We start from the raw sequence: 13,102 nt of genomic DNA on the forward strand, positions 1-13,102 counted from the left end.
TTGAACAGCCTGTATAACACGTGAAAACCTTAAATACAAAAGTTTTAACTGTCTATGCGGTCTATATCGCCATTTAAAAGAAACCGACATGCGACACAGCCAATTTTCTATAAAGGGGGAAACACACACACAGTTTTTTTGTACGTTGTAAAAAAAATTGACAAAAATATAATTTTATAGAGCCGAATCTTCTGCGTCTTCCCATTACAGAATTTTTTCGGTAGCATAAACCGTTTTCGATTAATGATTTTTCTCTTGAACCCTTGCAAACGCAATTTTTTATTTTTTAAAAATACTTTTTTTTTAAATACCCCCAGCTCCCCCCAATTTCAATAGGTTCCGTCAGAGAACCCAGCTTCATATGTGTGCCAATGAAGTCGATCACTTCAACTTTCTGGCACTTATCCTGTTTCATAGCAATGTCAAAAAAAACAGTCTAAGATCGAAAAAAAATGGCTGCCAATTTTCGATCGCCGCCATTGTCAAATATCTTGTGCATCTAGTGGACAGTAAAAAAGGAGCAAAATTTGAGCGGCCTAGTTCAAATGGCTCTGGAGTTATGATCAAGAACTATCGACCCTTTTATTCTGTTGTAATTTACGAAGCAGCGCCACCCAACGGTAGCCTAAGTCACTATATTCTTGTTTGCAGTTACACAGAAACCTTGCCAACTCGATCCGCTCGCGAAAGGTTGTTTCAAAAAGCTCTCAACAGACGGTGCTGACCAACGTAACATTCTGAACTGGAATTGGCGCTTATGTATTTAAAAACTTTAAAGAGGCAGTCGCTTACTAATCGCTGGGCTAGCGCGAGGTACTTGAAATGGTAAAATAAAAACCGTCTTTTTGTTGAAGCCCGTCTCCGCTCGAAGGAATTTAACTGGTCTTCAGTTATTCGACGTAACAGCCGCAAATAAATTAATTTTCTCTTTACTTTTCGTCGCGTTTAATTTGCTGCGAGCTATTTAAACAACCGTGGACATGAGTTCGTGCGTGAAAGTAACTATTTTTGCGTTAAGTGTAATCGTCTTGTGCAGTTTAAATGCGAAACTGGTTAATTCATTTAACATTGATGCATTTAATTACGCGGTATATGAAAGATCTGAAAAATCCATGTTTGGATTTACTGTTGCAGTTCACAAACAGAAGTCCGCATCCTGGTACGTTCAATATATCATTTTTTAAAAATAATGTGCGCTAACTTTAATAAAAAAAAATTGTGAAATATATACTAATCTCACAACATGTAGAATATGTTTGTGAGCTCTTAAACATCTGGTCGCACCAAGAAATATTTTTTTTTTCATAATTTCTTCCTATTGCTGCCAGATACCCACATATATTAATATTGAAAATATTGCTCGCGCTTATTTGGAAGTGCGAAAAATTTGTCAAAGTCCGCTTCCAAGGTACAAAAATGCAATGTCAATCTTACACAAAAAAATTTATAATCCAACTTAACTTTTCATTGAGTTTTTTAATTTTTTTTCGTCACTTTATTAAGATACCGTCGACATTTTATTAGTTTCCACTTTAAGCACCCGCAGAAGAAATTCTTTGAGAAATAGTAGGTAGGGTTCAATTCAATTAATTGAGAAGTTAAATATTTTTTTTTATTATTATTTTTTTAAAGGCAATGAAATCTCAGGATCGTTTTTCATACTAATCTCAGTGTATCTGCATATATCTCCACGGATTTGAATTAGGACAAAAAAGAGCAATTTCCTTCGAAAAAAAATTATATAACTATTTAATTTTTTCTTTGCTTTTTTTTAACTGTATGCCTAGGTCCTACCCAGTCGAAATTAATAAGAGACAACAGCGGTCATTTTAGTAGCTTAAATAAGAAGAGCTAGCCATGTGTCCAAGTCCCTTTTATTTTTCAACTATTGGCGGTAAAATATTAAAATATAAAAAAAATTTTTTCGATAATCATATATTCCAGACCAGATATAAGCCAAACCGATCAGTAATCATTTTATAACAAACGTTTGTGAAGGAAATGTTGTTGACAGACTTATTAAATTTATTCCGCACATGGGACATAAGCGGCAGATATGGAAGGAGTTAAATTTTAATATTACAAATTGTAGAGGGCAACCTTATGATAATGCCAGTCATACGAATGCAATTTATCAAATTTTACAATAAAAAATACCTGGCCTATTTTGTACCTTGTGGAGCTCATTCCTTAACTTAGTAACAAATGTCGCTGCTGATTGTGATTGGGTGTGATTCTACAATTAGATGGAATGTATTAAAGATTGAATTACAAAAAAATAATTATATAGTACCAAAAAGTTTATCAGACACAAGTGCTGCAACTGTAAAAACTAGCATTTTTTTTAGAAAAATTTACATTTAACATTAATTTACAGCACGTAGTAATAACATATAAACGTATAATTTAAGTTAAGTTAAGAGATAAATTTGATCATTATTATGAAAGGTCTAAAATTAAAAAAATTAAGTATGATAATGGGTACTTGTGACACCAAATTTGATGAGTTAAATAATTTCAAAGTAAATACTTGTTTTGTTGAAGAGAAAATCTTTATTACTTCAGCACCTGATTTTTAATAATAATAATATACTTTATTCAGGTAATTTCGACAAGAAAAGGCAAGAGTGCAGCGCCCAGACGTATCTGCTTGCTGATTTCTACACTTATCCTTACACATAACATCACACCGGGGTTTTAATTAATGTTTACAATTTACAATACGTTAAGTACCCACTTAATTATATAACAGAATGAAAAACCTAAACCTACCTCTGTAAATAAAAAAACTATTAGCTAAAGTACTGTAAGTACCACAAATTTTTAAAGAATTCTAGCAGTGCAAATTGGTTAGATTCTTCCTGCGCTCTGTAACTTCTTAAAACTTACCTGGGAAACTTCTTACTTACAATAACGTCATTTTCTTTTCAATACTGTCAATTGAAAAATATGTATTAAAAATAAGTTGATATTGACAAAATATAATTTTTGTTTTATTATCCTCCGATAATTTGATATTGAATAAAACAGATACTTACTTTTCAGTTGAATTTGTTACATATTTAAAAATTTAAAGTATTTAAATTTAAAAAAATATATTTTCAAATTTTCAGTTTCTTTTCTAAAATTAGTCAAAACTTACCTGGAAAACTTTTTGGTTAAAATTCATTTATTTGTTTTGCATTTTATTTCATTGCATTGAAAAAGAGTAAGAAAAAATGATAACATATAATTTTTGTTTTATTATCCTTTGATATTTTGATATTGAGTAAAACATTTAGATACCTACTTTTCAGTTTAATTTATTACATATTTATATTATATTTGTTTAAAAATAAAATATTCAAAAGCTGTGATTGGGGCCCCTATTTTTGAGTGCCCTAGGGCCCTAGATATGTAAATCCAAAAGGTTTATAATATCATATTACATTTTTTTGCGTTTTCTGTGCCTAGGGAAGGATGTTTTTTTTGAAGCCTCTTCGATTATATTCAAAAAGTTACTCAGATTCTGTCTGTCTGAGATTCATATACACAGTTTTGTTTACATTTTTGCAATCCTACAGGCCTTGCTTGATATCTCCAAATGAAAAATAGACGACTTTGTAGATGTTCAAAATGCAGCTTTCTTTATTGCTAGACAATCTACATTTTGATCTAGCAGAAGTTAATGACACGGAAGTATAAAGCGTGACTTAGAATACAATAGGACAAAAGTATCTAGTTAAAAATTGCTTCGCTTAAAACACAAAAGTAAAATAAATTTTTGGAATTCGATGGAGGTGTTCATACTTTCAAATTTCGGTTTCAATTTTATATATCATAACCCTGTAAAAGTTTGTTATCTTTTTCAATATATAAATAGATGAAATCGTCAAAAAGATTTCAAAATTGTAGTAATTCTTAAAACATTCAATTTCTTTTACATTTAGGTAGGAAAGAAGGAGTTAAAAAAAATTAGTAAAGGTTCATTAAAAAAGTAATATTGCGGAGAAACATTCAAACTCAGCGCCACAGAAGACTTATACAACTGACTACCGAGTCATGTATTTGATGACAATGTCGTCAATATAATTTTCATGAGTTAATTTATTCGATACAACACCAATTTTAAAAAATAACTTTTATTTAAAAAGATAGAATTTTAAATTTTGATTTTTTGGAATTTAAAAGTTTGACAGGCCGTGATTAAAGCACTGTGTCGATAAGTAGATTTTTGAAATACTGCAGTTACAATGAATAGGTCGTTAAAAATGCAATTTGGCTAATAGGGTTTGCTTGATTATTTTCGACTTAATTTTCGAAAGTGTTTCCTGATGATGAATAATAATAATAATCATATGTGTCTGTAGGTCAAGATACCATGTCAGTGTTATATAATTCTTCGATTTTTACAGTTTGTGGTGGTTGAGACTGTCTGATGAAATTCGGTTTAGGTCTGACATTTAAAGTACAAACACACATTGGTTGAGGTGGAGGTATTGGTTTATTCTGGTTATGTCTAATTTTGTAGGTCTATCAAACACAGCAGAATTGGTAGGGAATCTTTGAGGTATGGTATTCAAGTTCGGTCTTATATTTATTGGCTGTAATGGCAATCTTTAAAAATTAGGGCTAATTGGGAAATTATAACGTGGAATATTTGAATTGAATGGAAAGAAATTTGATCTAACTGGAGGATTTTGAAAAGATGGTCGAAAATTAAAAATTAGATTATTTCGCATGTTGAATTGGTCGGCGTAGAAGGAGTTTTGACTTATTCTGAAAATAACTAACGTTATGTTCTGCAGTTTCGAATTGTACATTTTACATACCTAGAATGGTGGTCCCTAAAGGTTCTTTGAGTCCCGAAAGAAAATTTTTTAGTGCTAGATTGATGAGATTTTTACAAAGTTTGTCTTCTGTGTTAGTTTCATGGATGTCAATGGGAGAACACAATTAATTTAATATATGAAGTACTTTATCATAAAAGTGAAGTGCTCGTGTCTTGTTTAACATTAACAAGGTCGCACTTCAGACAAGTTTCCTCCTTTTGATCCGGAAAGTTACTTGTTAATGTTGATTTTAATTTTAAAAATTTAAGACAATTTTTGCATTTCCCGTTAATTATTCGGGATACTGCTTAATTAACTAGTACCTTCAGAGCTTTTATTTCTACTAATAATACTCGAAATCTGTTGGGATACTTTATTAATATCGTATTTAGTTTGTCTTAATACATTTTCTGAACTATTTAATAAAGTTTCCGAAAAAATATTTTAATTTAAAGTGTTTACAATTTCATTGAAGTCGGACACAAAAAAAATTGTTTAACTTAAACTCCCATGGTGATTTTGCCCTTTCCAAAGTAGTTAACCCTCACGAAATTGCCCGATGTAGTGACAATTCCCCAAATCAATGAAGTCTATCAACGTTTATCGACTAGTTTGACGATCCTACCGACTGGACGTTGACTTATTCGATACGACAACACCGTTTTTAAAAATATGGCCGACAAATAAATGACTAACTTAACTACAATGAATAGACACAAATATTAAAAGCGGCAGGATGTTTCAATACAAATGCCACGAACCAAGGGAGGGGGGGGATGACTCCTTGCTTAAAATAAAGGCTTGTTTGGGTCAAAAGCCAGCCATTAGGGAGATAACGCTCAAAAAATATAACAGAAAAATAAACTTCTTATTTTTTACTTTAAAAACGAAAATAGGTAGAACAACAAAATAGTTTTTAAATTTTTCCAATTTAGATGGTTGTGGTGTATATTGTACCAACATTTGTCAATTATCTTCTAACAAATACATTTTATAATAAATTTATTAATTAATAAAAATTTCTGAAATTAATGGATCTTTTCTTTAAAAACAATTTATTTGAACAATGTAACTCACATAAAAACACCACAAATAAGCAAAGCACCTAAGAGAAAACAAATAGACTTTTTTATAGTTAGTGCTTGCGATATAATACATGCATTTATCCTACGCATCATTGAGTCCCTAATACGCTGACATATGCGTGCATGATTTCTTATGACATTACAAGACGCTATTATCCGATTTCTTATTTTTTCGATGTCCTTTATTGGCGTGGTGTAATCTAATTATCTTAGATATCCCCACATACCATAATCCAAGGATTTAAATCTGAGGTTCGAGGCGCCTAGTGAAAAAGGCCACCGTAAAATATGAAGCCTATTTGTATAGAGAACTCCAATTCAAGGTCAAATTGACAACATTCCCCAAGTTCGCTCCTTATTTTAAATAAAATTGTAACAATTCAATATTTCTCCTTTGCACCTAGAACTACAGTCAGATATCGTTTATCAAATGAGACGATGAGTAGATTCTTACTGCAGAACTATTGCTACTATAAAAAGGGACACTATAGGGGAAAACTACACCGTCACCAATGTATGGATTTAAACTTCAAATTGGACTCTTGCAGATTCTCCCAAAAAGATCTGGCTTAGTGTTTTCAATGAATGTTCAAAAAATAGAATTTATAATATCATTTCCTAAAAATTGTCTTTTAAGAGAGCCTTTGAAATTTAATATTTATGCAGTCTGTATTCAAGAGATGAAGATTAGCGTAATCTGTGATCAGTTAAAGTTTTTGGAATTACGCGAACTTAAAGATAGGTGTTACTAGGATACTCGTGTCTATACGTTAGAAGAATCTGAGTTTAATGCACCTGAAGCTGTAGTTGAGGTTATTGCAGAGTTCTTTTCAAGTGTATGGTTGATATAAAAGTTAGTCCTCTGTTTCCTGCTTCAAGAATTTTGGCGACTATGTTAATAGTTTTCGAGAAAATGTATTTTTTGTGGAAGTCAAAATAACCCAAAAAAAATCATTTTCCAGCTACACTACAGTCTTGAAGAAAAGAAACATTTCTTTGAACAATTATTTCTCAAACGTTGGAGCAAAACTTGCAAAAAATATTAGAAATCCACAGAAGTATAAATTTAATAAACTGAAAACAACAAAACAATTCCAATTAGAAAAAAACACATCGATAAAAATAATTCAAACTATAGAATCGCTGAAATTAAAAAAAATCACCAGGTTTTGATAACATCAGAACGGAAACACTATAACTTAGTAAACTAATATCTAACTCAATAAACAAAATTTTTGCAACAGGAAGCTCTCCTGAAGAATTTAAAATCACAATTGCAAAACCACTATTTAAAAAAGGCGACAAAAATCTCTCAGCAAACTATCGACCAGTATCACTTATAAGTAACAGAGCAACAATTGTTGAGAAGGTCCTTAAAGGGAGATTAGTCCAGTTCCTAGAGGAAAACAAAATATTAAATACAAATCAATATAGATATGGGCAAGGTAAGGTAACTTCACAAATTTACAGCTCATTGGAAATCAATAAAAAAGTTCTTTCAGTGTTTCTCGATCTTTCCAGGTCCACAGTTGATCATAAACTGATGTTGAAGGTCTTGCAGGACTCTGGCGTACGCGGAATATCGTAGAAACTATTTAAAAATTATCTTACGGAAGGAATACAAGAAACAAAAATTAATAATAATTATAGTTAAAAAAAACTTTTCCTATGGTATACCTCAGGGATCCGTTTTAGGACCAATATTATTCATTCTTTAAATAAATAATTTGTACTATATAAACACGTCAGAGATCATTATTGGTTTTGCAAGTTGATTCTTGGGATAATCTTAAAATCAAAGTAGAAAATGACTTCAGTAAATACTTGAGCTGGTTGAAACAGATGTCACTTACGTGAATGCAAAAAAAAACAGTTTTTATGCCATTTTTCCTGTAGTAAACGGGGTTTGCCAAATTTTAATACTTTAGATATGCAAACAATAAACAATGAACACCATTCAATAAAGTCAACAGAATAAATAAAATAGTTAGGAATGACAATAGATACACAATTAAAATGGAATACTCATTTACAAACAGTAGTAAACAACATGGTTTTCAAATTCATTTTAAATATTTTAAATAAACACTAAATGTTAACACGCTAAAGATCTTACACATTTTTGCAGACCCAGATTCATAATTTTCATTCATTCATAATTAATTAAAAAAAAATCATATTTCTTAACTACGAATCGCCCTTCAAAACATCTCCATCTATTTTTAGAATGCTCTGTATTATTTGTTTCGTAGTATTTACTCGCGAGTAAACCCGTTCGTTCAAGATATTTCCGCTTTTAAAATAATTTTTCAACCATTAGGTAATAAAAGCAGAGTTGGATCTCGCCTTTATAGTCTACGATATACTGCTAAGCTCCGGTGTCGGATTTATGCATCCTTCATGGCCACTCCCATACTATTATTAGCACGACTTCCTCTTAATGGCTGTAGGTATGACGACTGGATGTATAATCTATACGTAATGCTTTTGCATTATACATATATTGTAATACAAAATAACTGGAAGCTATTTAATTAAATAATCGGTTAAACATATTGGAACTAATCGGATTACGGTGCAGCCTCATTTGCAATGTTAAAAAATCTTGACTTTCCGGATATTTTTGTAGTTGGTTTATAAATTTCAGGAGATTAAATGCAGTAGTAATATGATTGGCAAGTGCGATACTGTTTTAGAGACTAAGGGGAAACCACCTAGGAAATACTTTCCTCTCTGTGGGGAAATTCGAAGGAAATATGGGCACAATCGGGAAATAATAATAACAATTATAATTTATTCATCCTTTCAGCTATACTGTATAGTAGTCAGGTAACATAGAACAGGTCAGGGCTTAATATTAAGTAACATTTAATGAAAAAACGTTATAGTAAAAACAACAAATGTATAAAGCAGTTAATAGTCAAAGGCTACTTTGAACCAGTGTTGTTCAAAATTTGATTTTTATTAAAAAAAAAATCAAAAATCATTGTTTTCTTTTAATCATTATTTTTTTATTTTAATTATTTTTTTTAATTTCATAAGAATATGTATTTCCCGTTTCTTTTTGTAGCAATTACAGAATATTTTAAAGTCACTATAAACAATATTACAATTACAATATACACTAGATATACGTCAGAACGCACTTTTTGCAAGAAAATTTCTGTCGCGACCTTTTTTTTCCAGATCTGTAAATTGTCGTTGTCGAATAGTTGGTGGTTTGCAAAGGAATGGAACTAGTGAAAAACATAGCATTAAGTGAAAACATTTAAATAGCTGGAAGAAAAGAAAATAGCATATGGCAGTTTTACAATAAAATAACAGATCCAAATAAATCTGTGGTGTACAGCGATTTTTAAAATCTTCAAGAAAGAATTTCAAGGGATAGTTTCAGAACCCTAAGCTCACCATGATATTTGTGATAACAAGCAGCAAGAATGGTAGGTAAATAATACTTTGTTTTGTTACTACTTGTTTCATTTGTATTTAACTTTCCATCTCTAAAGGGAAGAAGTATGGTATTCACAAAATCGTTTTCCAAAGAATTAAGGCATTTATTGTGTAAAAAATGTCATGTCCTTTTTGTCTTTTCTTGTCAAAATTGAAATTCTTACATATTTTATTTATGTTAATGTTAAAAATTTTTAGATACTAATTTCTATTTTTTACGATACATAAAAAAATAATTTGTATTCATATCGTATAATTCCGTTATTTTAGGAAAAAATGTACACGATTTTCAACGTATTTAAGAAAAAGTTTTAAAAAAAGCAAAAGAAAAAAACTAAAAATCCGCCTCATTTGAATAGTTTCGTAATGCGAACATCAACAGCTGAAAAAGAAAGATTGACAAACAAATAGCAAAGGCAATTTTTGCAATTAACTGGAGCTTTCGATGCATCAAAAATTCTGAAGTAAAAAAAGCTATTCACTTGTGAAGACCTGGGTGTACTCCGCCATCAAGAAACACGTTAGCGACAAGGCATAAATGGCATCTCTGAATAGGAAAAGGCAAAATGTTTTTCTTCTGTCTGGACAATATGTGGATATGTTCATTGGCGTGTGGTCAAACGTCCAAAATGAGCCACTTATATGTGCAACAATAACAGAAGATGGACGAGCGCTTCTTTATGAAACTATTGACACTTGGGGAAAATCTCATACTTCGCAATATTTGACTGAAGTGGTTTATGACCTAATTTCTTCATGTAAATCACAATTTGACTGCAAGATAAAATATTTTCTGATAGATAACGTAACAAATATGGCTTTCATGAAAAAAACTTTGAAGGAAAAAACGAACTAAAAAGTTATAACTTACGGCTGCTTTGCACATATTTTTAATATTCTGTGCAAAGACTTGCAGTACCAGCCGTCAAAGGACATGTAGTTCAAATTGTTACGTATTTTCGCGATAACCGTCTAGCTAGAGCGAAATTCAGTGGAGCAGAAGACAACGCTTTAGTGCTTCCAATTGATGTGCGATAGAATAGTGTTGTTGAATGTTTAAAGATGTACATCACTCAGTGGGATACTAAAAATTTTTGAAGGAAACAAATACCAAATTGATTTCACCATTTACCAAAAGGTGTCAAATATTGGACTTTAACATGCAGCACAAGAATATTTAAACATTTTAAAACTAATCTCAGTTGCTCTTAATATTTTGCAGAGAAAAAATGGTATTATCTCAGATGTGAAGAGCAATGGAAATATTTACAATATATCTTCGAAAATGTTATAGAATTACCTTTATCAAAAATTCAATTCAGGAGCGATATAAGCAGGCAGATATAAGGAACAAGATGGGGATAGAAAAAGGAAAAATGGTATTTTTGCTGAAACTATACAATGAAAATGCAGAAGCATAAAGTTTATATCAATAAACTCAAAAATAAAATTAGATCCGGTCAATAACAAAAGATTTAAAAAAATAGGAGTTTGATTTAAATCATGATTTTAATCGTGATTTATATCACTTGATTAAAATCAGAACCCTGCTTTGAACTTTTTTGTATTATCACAAGAAACTCAAATAAAATTTCAAATAAGAATTTCTCGAAAATGGCCACTCGGGCGGAATTTAGAAGGTTTGTGTGTAAAAAAGGTGTAGGAAGTAATATCATCATTAAAAATCCGCATGCACTAAGGCGCAAAATAGTTACCAAATGAAGGAAAAATACCATACTTCTTTAATTTGCCCCAAAATTAATCATGAAAATTTATTTCTCATGTCAAAAAAAAAACAATTCCAATTATTTTGCCAAAAGCTCTATTATTTCAGGAATTTAAAAAAAAATCAAAAATGAAATGGTTAGTTGTTATGTTGTATTTTTACTATAGTCCATTTACAAAAACATTGATTTATAAAATATGCGATGGAAGATAGCAGAAAAGCATGTGTAACTGTGCTGGGCATAACACCATATCAGTGCGAGCTAAGTCCTATAGAAATTTTATGGACTCAAGCTAAAGGATTTGTAGCCAGACCAAACACGACCTTCAAAATAAAAAATAATAAATAATTTTTAACCACTTAGCTGATATATTGCTCATCATTAATCTTTTATGACGGAGTAAATGGAAATGAATGACTCTTTAAACACAATAATTAAAACATACTTATGGTAGCCAAGATAATGTAATAAGGTAGAAACTATTGGATTTAGCAAATTTACATAAACATCATTTTATGAAATACGCCACGAAAAATATAGTGGAAAAATACAATGCAATATCATTGCCAACTAAATGAAATTAAAGTGAAAGTACCTTAAGCTACTTCCATTCAAGCAATTGATGGTGTAACACCAGAAAACTAGAGATATCATTAAAGAAGAGGAAAAAATATTAGATCTTGACCACTTGATATTATAATTGTTTATAATGTCAGAGTTACCTAAAAATATGTATAGTGCGTCCTATTCTTGGTGGTTAGACGGCTATACTAATAAAAAATAAACGGTTATACTAATAAAGAATTGAAATGCGACACAACCAAAAATGTCATAGATATCTTGGATTTTTATATACAGGCTGATTATAAATATTAGACGCCTTTTGTAGTGCTTAATTAAAATGTAAAAAGTGATCTGGTTTTTTAAAAGTTGGATCCACACTCACAAGCTTATTTTTTATTTTGCATTGCATTTCCATGGCCTCCTAGTTTAAAAAATAAAAATCAAATGTGTGAATTTTATGGCACTATAGAATACACTATGGTTTTTTTGTCAGTCTTCAAGTTGGCCAATATTTACTAATTTAATTTTTAATTATTAGAGACTATTTATCGGACTCGGTAATTATTTATGAGTTGGCGTATTTTATTGAAAATGAAAATATCTAACTATAATCTTTAAAAAGTTGACTGTGGCATCATAATCAGTTCAGATAAATAAAATACAGAAACCTGATTGGGACTAATAATATTTGTAGGTTATATTTTGATTTTCGTTAAAATACTTTTAGCCCATTGTTTCATTTCCAATTGTAATATTGACAAAATGATAAAATGATCACGAATTCTTTTGAATTTTCACAAAAACACACAAAAAAAGAAGCAACCGTATAGACTGAATTTCAAATCGGTTTATTTGGATCACAATTTATAACGTGATAACCATTATAAAATTATAAATTTTTGATGTTCATTTCAAAAAATTATTACTGGCAATAGTTTCAATTTCACTTCTATTTTTTAGGTATTTGGTCTAGAGTCTGCATAATTGGCATAACAAGAAAAATATCAATTTCAAAGAAAACAGTTGGAGATAGAACATTATATATAAAATATGTCAATAATCGCAATATGAAAAAGGGTAAAAAAGCCAAAACAGCAATGCTAATGCTGTTGTTCTATTTTGTATATTTTTTGAGCTAAAGATTTGAGTTTATTTATTTGATTAATACGTGTCATTTATTTATTTATTTATTTATTTACTTACTTACAGCCTAACGTAAGCATTAACTCTAGTAAAAAAGAACAAGAGAGGTTTCAAATCAGATCTAGCATTGAATTTGAAAAACATTGAGATAATAAATGAAAATTTTAAAATATTTGTTACTGGTGTTGGTAGAAAGATTGTGTTACTATGTTTAGAGCTTATATAGTGAACAAAAAAAATTAGTCTATATAATATGTCAGCGCAATCAAACAAGTTATTTATTTAAAAGCCTTGTTAGGAGAGATTCCATTCTTTTTATACC

At 30.3% G+C, this 13,102-nt stretch overlaps 1 protein-coding gene across 2 annotated transcripts in view; it reads left to right on the forward strand.

Moving 5' to 3' along the window:
* The first annotated feature begins 799 nt into the window (after nt 1-799).
* The window catches only part of LOC132708654 (integrin alpha-PS2), a 179,598-nt gene continuing 167,295 nt past the window's right edge, over nt 800-13,102 (forward strand). For both annotated transcript variants that reach the window (XM_060681116.1, XM_060681117.1), the window contains exon 1: nt 800-1,159. In XM_060681116.1, the coding sequence (XP_060537099.1) occupies nt 981-1,159 (179 nt within the window). In that variant the 5' untranslated portion in view covers nt 800-980. The remainder of the gene's footprint in view (nt 1,160-13,102) is intronic.

Source organism: Cylas formicarius, unplaced genomic scaffold (genome assembly GCF_029955315.1).
Source record: "Cylas formicarius isolate icCylForm1 unplaced genomic scaffold, icCylForm1.1 PGA_scaffold_12__32_contigs__length_19106922, whole genome shotgun sequence".
NCBI classification, from domain to species: Eukaryota; Metazoa; Arthropoda; class Insecta; order Coleoptera; family Brentidae; genus Cylas; species Cylas formicarius.